This window comes from Nannospalax galili, unplaced genomic scaffold, assembly GCF_000622305.1.
Source record: "Nannospalax galili isolate Female #2095 unplaced genomic scaffold, S.galili_v1.0 scaffold1109, whole genome shotgun sequence".
Classification (NCBI taxonomy): domain Eukaryota; kingdom Metazoa; phylum Chordata; class Mammalia; order Rodentia; family Spalacidae; genus Nannospalax; species Nannospalax galili.
This window is the reverse complement of record NW_008359787.1, coordinates 255014-265529: the sequence shown is the minus strand read 5'-3', so window position 1 is coordinate 265529 and position 10516 is coordinate 255014. Positions and strand designations below refer to the sequence as shown.

Genomic DNA, 10516 nt, shown 5'->3' with positions numbered 1-10516 from the left:
CAAATCAATAGCTGCATACCAGGTACCAGGAGACATATTAATCTGCTCGAGTAAGGAAACCACATCTGGTATAGCAGCTGCAATTGGAGTCACTACTTGATTAAGTTTTCAATAGTCAACTGTCATTCTCCATGACCCATATGTCTTCTGCACAGGCCAAATAGGAGAGTTAAAGGGAGATGTGGTGGGAATCACCACCCCTGCATCTTTCAAATCCTTGATGGTAGCACTAATTTCTGCAGTCCCTCCAGGGATTCGATACTGTTTTTGGTTCACTAGTTTCCCTGTCAGAGGCAATTCCAGTGGTTTCCATTTGGCCTTTCCAACCATAATAGCCCTCACTCCAGAGGTCAGAGAACCAATGTGGGGATTCTGCCGATTCATAAGTATATCTATCCCAATTATACATTCTGGCACTGGAGAAATAACCACAGGATGAGTTCGGGGACCCACTGGATCCACTGTCAGTCAGACTTCAGCCAAAACTCCATTTATCACCTGACCTGCTGTCGCGAGTGGAGTTATTAAGGCTTAGTTGAGCATCACCTCATTATGCGAGGAGCATAAATATTTCTAGAGCCCATGTCTTTCAATGCATTTATTTGGGGAATCATAAACAAATTTCACACATAACACAATGACAGATAAGAGTACCAGTCCTAGCAAAGGAACACATGGGACAGATTCCCTTCCGGGCAGGGAAAATGTCTGCACCAGGTCATGAGCTGGGGTCTTTTAAAGGGGGAGATTTCTGCTTCCTGCAGAAGGTGAGAAGATGTATTTTTTTTTAAGTTGGGTGGGGGGAAGTGGGAGAGCAGGACTGTTAAAATCTGTCCTCTTTAGAGATCAAAGGGGAAGCCTGCTGTGTTGGCCAAACAGTGGAGAAAAGTCTGCTTCTCTTGACTTCAAAGACCAGGGTGCTTATCAGCTCTGTTCCCTTTTCTCAGGAGCATGAGAAGTCCTTGGGATCCTGTTGTTGAGGAAACGTTCTGGTGTCTCTCTCAGTACTTTCCATGTTATAAAATCAGTAAAAAGAATGTCCTCTGGGCCTTCCCATTGTGGAGGATTTGTTGTTGCACTGCGGCGAATCCAGAGCATGCCAATTTTCCTGAGCCTTACAATCCCTTCATCAACACTAAGCCAAGGGATATCAGGTATCTGATCTCCAGCTCTCTGTCAGTAGGCCATCTTTTGATAAATACCTCAGCCAACCAATCAAATAAACTCTTAACACCTTTTTTAACTGTACAAGCTTCCATATTAAACTTAGAATCTCCAGTCAGGGGGGCCATGTTAATAAACTCAGCCTAATCCAATATTATGTTCCTTCCACCATTATCCCATACCCTTAAAATCCATTCCCAGACATATTCATTAGACTTCTACTTGAAAGAATTAGCAAATTCACTAAGTTCTTTAGTAGTGCACCTCCTCATGGAACACACTTTCTGTCTCTCCTCTAGGTGCCTGCTTAGCTTTGTGTCTGGTTATAGGTCTAGAGGCAACAAAAACTGGGCCCTGAGGGACATCAACTTCGTCTTGCTGAATGGGATTAGCTTCCTCAATGGGATTAGTTGCCTCAGGCAAGGGTGGGGAGGGTGGGTCTGCTGAGGGTGGGGAGATTAATTCATTAGGTGAATCAAATTCCTCAGCATCTGAGGATTCTAAATCCTCAGCCTCCTCAGGGTTCTCCTACACACCTCCATCCCAAGTGTCAGGATTCCAATCTTTTCCTACCAATGCCCTCACCTTTACTGCTGACATCCTCAAGGCTGGGAATTAAATTTGCCTTGTAGGTCAGCCAAACTTATAATCAGGGCTCCAGCTTGATTTTCTGCAGCTTTAGCTCTCTGGCTGCTGGAGAGAAGATTCTCTTCCAGGACACACCTGGAAACATTTAAACTGTTGATTCAAATATGAAGCTTGTCAATTTTATCATTAAGCTCATTGTTTATCTTCATCACTTTATCCAGAGATGCTAGAAGTAACCAGCCAGCATCATTATTCTTCTTATTTTTCCACAAATTGTCAAATGTTTTATGTATAGAGTCACTAAATTTCTTGCTCTTCACAAGAGGTAAGTTAGGAGATTCAAATGGGTCTCTCTCCATAATTGTTTCAAATAGTCTACACCATGGATTCTCAGTGCTGTCCATGCTATCTGAAGACTCTGAGTTGGAGAGCCTGCTCCAAATACCAACAAACCCATTAAAGAAATTCATCCTTTCAATTATGTTTCTCTAGAACCACATCTGGTACCACAATCTGTATTAGTCAGGGTTCTCTAAAGAAACAGAACTGGTAGAATAAATATATATATGTGTGTGTGTGTGTGTGTGTGTGTGTGGTTCTCTAAAGAAACAGAACCAGTAGAAAGAACAAACGTGTGTGTGTGTGTGTGTGTGTGTGTGGTGTATTTATTAGCTTAGCTTGCAGGATAGAGTCTGAGTAGTCCAACAATGGCTGCACTACACTGGAGAGGCTGAGAATCTGTAGTCGCTCAGTCCACAAGGCTGGATGTCTCAGTAGTTCCGATTTGGTGCTGAAGGTCTGACAAATTCCAAAAGATCAGCTAGTCTTCAGTCTACAGCAGCAAGATGAACTCACCAGTGAGAGAGAAGGCAAGCAGCAAGAAGCCTGGCGTTCTCCTCTGTCATGGTCTCTTTTACTGGCTGCCATCAGAAGGTAACACCCACATTTAGGGTGTGTCTTTCGGCTTTAGATGATCCAATCAAGAAGATCTCTTTCATTTCAGTTAATCCCAGATCCAGTCAAGTTGACACCCAGGATTAGCCATCACACCCAGTATGTGGTCAATTTTTGAAAAATTACCATGGGGTTCTGAGTAGAAAGTGTACTCTTTGGTACTTGGGTGGAATATTCGAAAGATGTCTCTTAGGTCCATTTTATGCATGGTACCATTTAATTCAGACATCTCTCTGTTTATTCTTTGTCCAGTTGACCTGTCTAGTGGAGACAGTGGGGTATTGGAGTCCCCTACTTTTACTGAGTTTGGGTAATATGTGTCTTAAACTCCTGTAGTATTGTTTTTATGAATTTGGGTGCACCAGATTTTGGTACATAATATGTTAAGGATTGTAATAATTTCTTGGTTAACTGTTCCTTTGATCAGAATGAAGTTACCCTCCTTATCTCTTCTGATTAGTTTAGATATTAGAATTGCAACCCCTGCTTGTTTCTTAGTGCCATTTGCTTGGAGTATTCTTTTCCATCCTTTTACCTTAAGGTAGTGCCTGTCCTTGAAAGTGAGACAGGTTTCTTGCAGACAACAAAGAGATGGATTTTGTTTCTTAATCCATTCCCTTAGCCTGTGTCTTTTGACTGGGGAGTTCAGTCCATTGATATTTAAGGTTATTATTGAAAGGTGTGCATTGGTTGCCATCATTTTGATTGCTGTTTGGGTTCTCTAATTTTGTGTTTCCTCGATTATACCTTTATTTATTTTCTTTTGCTGCCCCTGGGGTATAGTCATTTCTCTCTCTGCTCTCTGTATTGCTTCAAGTATTCTTTAAAGGCTGGTTTTGTGTACATGTTTTCTTACAGGCTATTCATGTGGTGGAAGATTTTTCTTTGTTTTTCAACTTTTACAGACATTTTTACTTGGTAAAGTAATTTTAATTTAAAACTGGGAATACTTTGGTCCAGACTCTTCTGCCTTTCATAGTTTGCTTTGATAAGTCAGCTGTAATTCTGATGGACTTTCCTTTGTATGTGACTTGTTGTTTTTCTTTTGCTGCTTTCAGTATTCTCTCTTTGATCTGTACATTTAGTGTTTTTACTATATGTTGTGGGGAGTTTCTTTTCTGATCCTATCTATTTGGTGTTCTTTGTACTTCCTGTATTTTTATGGGGATGTCTTTCCTTAATTTTGGGAAATTCTCTTTTACAGTCCTGTTTAAGATCTGGTCAGTACCATTAACCTGAAATTCTTCTTTCTCTATTCCTATGATCTGTAGATTTGGCCTTTACATGGTGTCCCACATCTCTTGCATTTTCCATCCATGTGTTTTTTTCAAAATTTCCATAATCTTTGCTTGAGTGGTCCAATTCTCAAGTTTATCCTTCAGTGTTGATATTCTGTTTTCCGTTTCATTCATTCTAGTGGTAAGGCTTTCCCCTGTTGTTTAAAGTCTCTTGGCTTATTGAGTTTTGCACTTCCTTCTTAATTTCTGCCTGAGTTTTCTTCAATGTTTCTCTTTTGTGGATTCATTCAGAAGTTTATCCCTGTCTTCTTTTAGTTCTTTGATTTGTTTGTTTATGTGTTCTTTAAATTCGTTGAATTCCTTGATGATGTTTGTGATTGTTCTTTTAAATTCAGTGTCCTGAGTTATCTCTAGGGCATTCTCCTTGTAGAATTCTTCTACAGGACTTGTGGAGTTTGGTGAGGACATAGTATTTTGGCTTTCCATTGTATTATTCTTTCATTGTGATTTTGGCATGTGAATGTCTTTTGTTGTTTATGATTCTGATATGAGAATTAAGTTGAAGTATGTTTCTGTTTGTATTATTGGGATGCCTAGGTCCTTTCCCTATTGGTTATGTAAAGCTGGTTGGTACAGGTTTCAGGTTCTCTCAGGTTTTATTTGGAGGGAACTGATGGCTTCAAGATCAGCTTCAGGAGCACCCATAGAAGCCCAAGTCAGGTTCAGGTCAGGTATATTCAAACTTCCTTCTAAGGTTTGGACCCCTATTAGCAGGAATGCAGAGAAAATTTGAGAAATTCCCTAAGGAGGAGGGAGCAATTTGGGGACTCTCAGTTGGTCTGCTGTGATCTCAGCCTTAGTCCACCAAAGCCAGATCTGCCCTGGGGCCTGGGGAGGGGCTTCACAAAATCCCAGGTAGGGGGATGAGTATGGCACAATTAGGGGAAGCTCACCACCCTGTGGAGACTGGATCCAAGCATTCTCAGGCAGTCCCCTGAGTTCTCAGCCCCTATGCCAGAGGGAGGCCAGAACCTGGCACTCCCTGGCAGTCTGCTGAGATCAGAGCTGCTACAAGGATGGAGGTTGGAGCCTGCCCTCTCAGGTTGTCTGCTAGGATCTCAGCCTTTGATTCTTTTTTTAACTTTTAAAGTTGCATTTATTTATTTACTCATTAGTGTTTTTGTGTGTATGTGTGGTGTGTGAGCATGCGCATGCACACACACACATGCATTTGGTGTAGGTGTATGCAAATGTCATAGCATGCTTGTGGAGGTCAGATGAATTAATTCTCTCAACACTGTGGATCCCAGGGATTAAACCCAGGTCATCAGTCCTGATGTGCAACTGAGCCATCTCTCAGACCTATCTTACAAAGTTTTAGAAACAATGATTTAAAATATTTTAGTATGTAATAATAGTAAATATTTGTCTTATAAATACTTGTATGGTTTATCTTTCTCATTCTGTGCCTACTTGGGGTATTTTTCTTATACATAGCAATTTATCATCTGACAAATATATTTAGTGTTCTGACAAAACTCAGCAAATCTATACATAGAGATTACTGACATACTTGAATTTTTCTGTCATCTTCTTCAAACATTGCTATTTGAACTACTTGTGCATGACCCTTTTGTGTGCTAGTCAGCTTTCCATCACTGTGACAAAATACCAAAAATAGAATAAAAGGAGGCTGTGTTTAGTTTGGCTCGTAGCTAAAGATTTTGGTCCATGTTCACTTTGCTTCATTGTTTGGGAGCCTATGTTGAGACAAGGACATCCTGGCAGGGGCACGTGGTAAGGCAAAGCACCATCTCACGGTAGCCAAAACCAAAGTAATAGAAAGTAGCCTCTTCAAGGGCCTGACCCACCCCCATCAGTTGCATCATGTGCTTGTGGCCAGGACTTTGGTATACAGGCCTTTGGAGAACACTTAAGATTCAAACCCTAACTTGTGGTTTGCCTCATGTCTTTGAGGATCTTTATCTAAATTTACTTGGGAGTTCTATCTAGGGAGCCCATGATTCTAAATTGGGGATGCTTTTCTTTAGAGAGAAATTGCTTTTTTTATTCTGCCACTGACCCAGGACATTTGAATCTTACTTAAAAGCTGGGACTTAAGGTAGTGGTTCTTGGCTCAGCTCACTCACCTTAAAAAGGTCCAGAACTGTGTTCTTTTGAAGCTGCTATAGGCACTGTTGAAGCTCCTATAGGCACTGGCATATAACCCAGCCTCTGGCCTTTTGCTGACCACTCAAGCATTCCAGTGGAGATCCTACCTCCCCTTGCTGTGACAGGCCCTGGAAGGAGGTTGGAAGAGTGCAGGAAGGAAACTAGTGTACTGCTTGCATGCCAGCAATTCAACAATGAGCATGTTTTGGCCATGGATCTAGTTTTGCAACATGAGGTGATCTCAAAGCAGAATGCTTTGAGCACATCTGAGATCTAAAATGTTTTTAGCTAATCTCCATTTGTTTTCTTTTGAAATCCTTTCAGCCTGTGTTCCCAATGCCAAAGCCATTTTTTACACAGTGTGCATTTCCTTGAGTTGTTTCTTATCAACAGTTAATAAGATGGAATTTACTGTATACATATTACTTGCCATTTGCTGTTATATGTACTGTTGCTGGCTCTTTGTATCTTTAAAACAAATGAAACCTTTAAGCATCTACTAGATAAAACACCCCCAAAATTTCGGGGATAGTGTTCTGAATCTTTCTGGTCAGGAGACTGCTGAGACCGTTTGTCATCCTCACCTTTTTTCCCCTGGGAAAATATGTGGATATCTCTGAAATGGACAGGTTCCTGTCTGTTGCCAGTCCTGTATTAAAATCGTAATTAAGAGAGGCTTTTAATTCTTACTGAGCAGAGTAGAAGTGTCTGTAAATGTAAGCCAATAACACAGACTTAAAATTACAGCTAATTAAATTGGTTAGGAGCTGTAGAGTTTGCCAGGCCTTTAATACTGAGGCTTTTTATTACTACAATAGAGACCTCCCTAAATGGTCTTTTTACTGGCATGGGGGCATTTTTTTTTCCTATGAGTTACATAATTGATACAGAGCTTATCTTCAAATTACAAGATTTGGAATGCAATGACCATAAGATGGGAGATTTAAAAAAACAATTCAAAGATTGTTTAAAATAGTGTTTGGTATTTTGACAAAATAGAATGGAAGTATTTGTTGGCCAACGTTTAAATTTATTAAGTAGTCATCACAGATTTTAATTGATGTTTGGCTTAATTTCTAGAGATAAATAGTGCTTTATAGCTGCTTTTACAATGGAAACATTGCAAGAAAATTTGAATTGTTAATGTATTGACCAATGTATCACGTAGCAATTTTCATATACTCAGTTCTAACTAAGTATAAAAAGCAGATATGTACAGTGTATCATTATATTTGTCATAATGTCAAAATTGCAATACATGGACACTGTGCCATGTAACTATTTCTTGAAAAGATGCTAAAACTGTTTGACACTTTTTAGAGAGAGAACTAAGGAAAGGATATGACAATATAATACTTATGGAATGCAGACTTTTAACTGTGGCTGTTAAATTATTAAACATCACAGCTGGAAATTATTCTGAATTCTCCATGGTTTCTATCTAGAAGTTTTTATTTTGTCTGTTTTAATTTATCCTGTGAGAAAAATAGATGTTGCCCAAGTAACAGCAAAAATGTGAGATGCAGGGCTGGAGAGATGGCTCAGCAGTTAAGAGCACTGGCTACTCTTGCGGAAGACCCGGGTTCGGTTCCCAGCACCCATATGGCAGCTGACAACCATCTGTAACTCCAGTTCCAGGGAAATGCAATGCCTTCTTTTGATCTCCATGGGGATTCCATGACACGGGTGCACTTACGCACGTGCAGGCAGTGCACTCATACACATAAAATAAAAATAATAATTTTTTTATATGTGAGATGCATTTTTTTGTTTTAGAACGGTTAGTATATTCTGATTTTGAGAGATTTATTATTTTACATTCATAAAAGCTGTCTGTTTACTGGAGACATGCTCTTCTGGAAAATAGAAAAATATTAAACAGTTTGTGAATTATCTTATAAATTAGCATTTTCCATAATTTTAAAAAAACTGTGCTTTTAACTTTTGAGTGTAGATTAATTTGTGATATATAAACCCTCCCTAGTTGAATACAGATAAGATTTTATAATCTTGTAATACTTTTTTCTTCCTATTTATACTACTTTAATTTTGTATTCACTTTGTAAATAAAATTGTATATATTACATATATTTATATTGTAAATATAATTTATTTAGGTCTTAAATAGTATTTAATAATGTTATACAATGATGAAGATTATCTTTTAAAAGTCAGTATGAAAGAAATTAAATTTAAAAGCTTCAGAAAGTTACATGTATAACTACAGTGGATAAAAATACTTTATAATGAGATATGCTAAAATATTAGTATTAAAAGTCATGATGTAGATGTTTAAAACACTATTTGAAATTAGTAATGATTTCAATTAATGCATATAGATTTTGGTCTCCTCACCAATTGGCAGTTTATTTTCAGATGTAGCATTTTAAATGCTAGGTGATGTGTTAAAATTCCATGAATATTCTGTCCTGGTGTTTGAATGAAACTCTTGACTGAAGCTGAAAGGGTTCATGTTTTGTTCTTAACACAAAGTCTGAACTTCCATGACAAATACAATGTTTGGAGCACTTGGAAGCTGATCGTTTCTGTTTTCATTCATTTAACAGCAAGAAATTCTTTACCATTACCCAATGACTGAGGCATCTCAAAAGCTCAAGAGTGTGAGGGGGATTTTTCTCACACTCTGTGACATGCTGGAAAATGTAACTGGGACACAAGTAACTAGGTAATAATTTTTAACTCTTTCTTCAAATTCTTTGATTCTAACAAAATGTAAAATCTTATGTTAAAATATACTTTTATCTGTTATAATGATATCTATATTGGTGGGTAGGATATCTACATCTATTGTTTCAGTTATTTCTACCAATCATTGATTTAATTTAGAACATAAGGTTTTTCAATTCAGCTATAAATTTGGGTGTTTTGGCATCACTTAATTGACAAAGTCTGTTGAAGGAGAGAACCCACAGATTGTCTTCTGACTTCCACATGTGTCCTGAAGTTTTATCTTTTAATATGGCATTATTATGCATCTTGGCTTCTTCATGTTTTTACTGCTATTGTTAACTCGCTAGGCAGTGTGATGAATTCTTCACATGACTAGAAAATATTCTGATTTTATAATAATGAGAGAGAAATATAGACTGTGCTTTAGGAGGGATATTCAGAATTCAGTGCCATATGAAGTTTATTTAGAGATCAAAAGGCAAAAATGATGTCAATTCTTTAAAAAATTAGGACTGGGATTGTGCTGCAGTGGTGGAACATTCAGTCAGTTGTCTAGCATGTAGTCTTGGGTTGGTTGACTTGCCAGCACCTGGGGAATGAGAGGAAAGGAGAGGGGAATGGGAAGAGAGGAGGGGAGGGGGGAGGGAAAAAGGAGGGAGAAGGGAGAGGGAAAGGAGAGAGAGGGGGGAAGGAGAGAGGAGGAAGGAAAGGAACATACACTAGCCATTTATAGAGCAGATACCCATTCCACATTGATTTATCAAGCCCTGATTTTGAAGTGCTGTAGTTACCTTGTGAATGAGGGAACTCAATGCTTTTGAGTTTTGTTTTTTTGGATTTTGTTTTTCATAGAATATATTATTACAGATTTTCTTCCTTAATTTTTCAGTAATGTTAGAGCTTATTTTAGTTTTTAGAGTTTATTTTTAAAAAGGTTTTTTTTCAAGTTTTAAAAGCTCCCATATTACTGATAAAATATTAAGATGAATTTTCTAGATTTTTAAATTTTCCCATCTTCTGGTAAAAATTACACTTTAAGTATTTAGAAGAGGCAGGATCTATACGACAGTGGCAACAAGAGCATCCTTGTTTTCCTAAATAAAACTTATGTTTAACTCTGTATTTCAAGAGAGTGGCACTCTAAACTCCACTTTATTTGTAAATTTGTATTTATAAAAGCAGCTTGTAAGAAAAAAAAAAGAAGAAGAAAAGTAGCGTGGCGTGGCTTACCAGGCCTCTTTATATTTATTCTTTTACATTCTGGAGATCAAAACTAGGGTCTCATATCTTTTAGGTAAGTCCTGTCTGTGTATTGCTGAACTGTGTCCCCTCACCCTCATTTTATTTTTTTAATAGCTTTATTGAGCTTAAAGTCAAATGGTACAATTTACCCATCTTAAAAGCAAATAGTTTCTAGTGTATTCATAAATATGTGCAATTATCACCAAGGTCCATTTTAGAACATTTAATCATCTTAGAAAAAAAATCCTGTGGGACTGGAGAAATGGCTCAGTGTTAAGAACACTTACTGCTCTTTCAAAGAACCTGGGTTCAGTTCTCAACACCCACATACTGGTTCACAATCAACTGCAACTCCAGTTCCAGGTGTTCAACACCTTCTTCAGGCCTCCTCTATGGTTGCAGCACACATGTGGTGCACATACATACAAGCAGGCAGAACATTCACATATAAAATAAAACCACATAAA

The 10516-nt window shown here is 38.1% G+C and overlaps 1 protein-coding gene across 3 annotated transcripts in view; it reads left to right on the top strand.

The window, feature by feature from the left end:
• Intu (inturned planar cell polarity protein) overlaps positions 1-10516 on the top strand; it is a 124653-nt gene that overhangs the window by 75497 nt on the left and 38640 nt on the right. For all 3 annotated transcript variants that reach the window (XR_003847902.1, XM_029558974.1, XM_008823687.3), the window contains exon 5: positions 8684-8802. Coding sequence is in view for 2 of the 3 variants with exons in the window: in XM_029558974.1 (XP_029414834.1) it covers positions 8684-8802 (119 nt within the window). In the remaining variant the exon portion in view is untranslated. The remainder of the gene's footprint in view (positions 1-8683; positions 8803-10516) is intronic.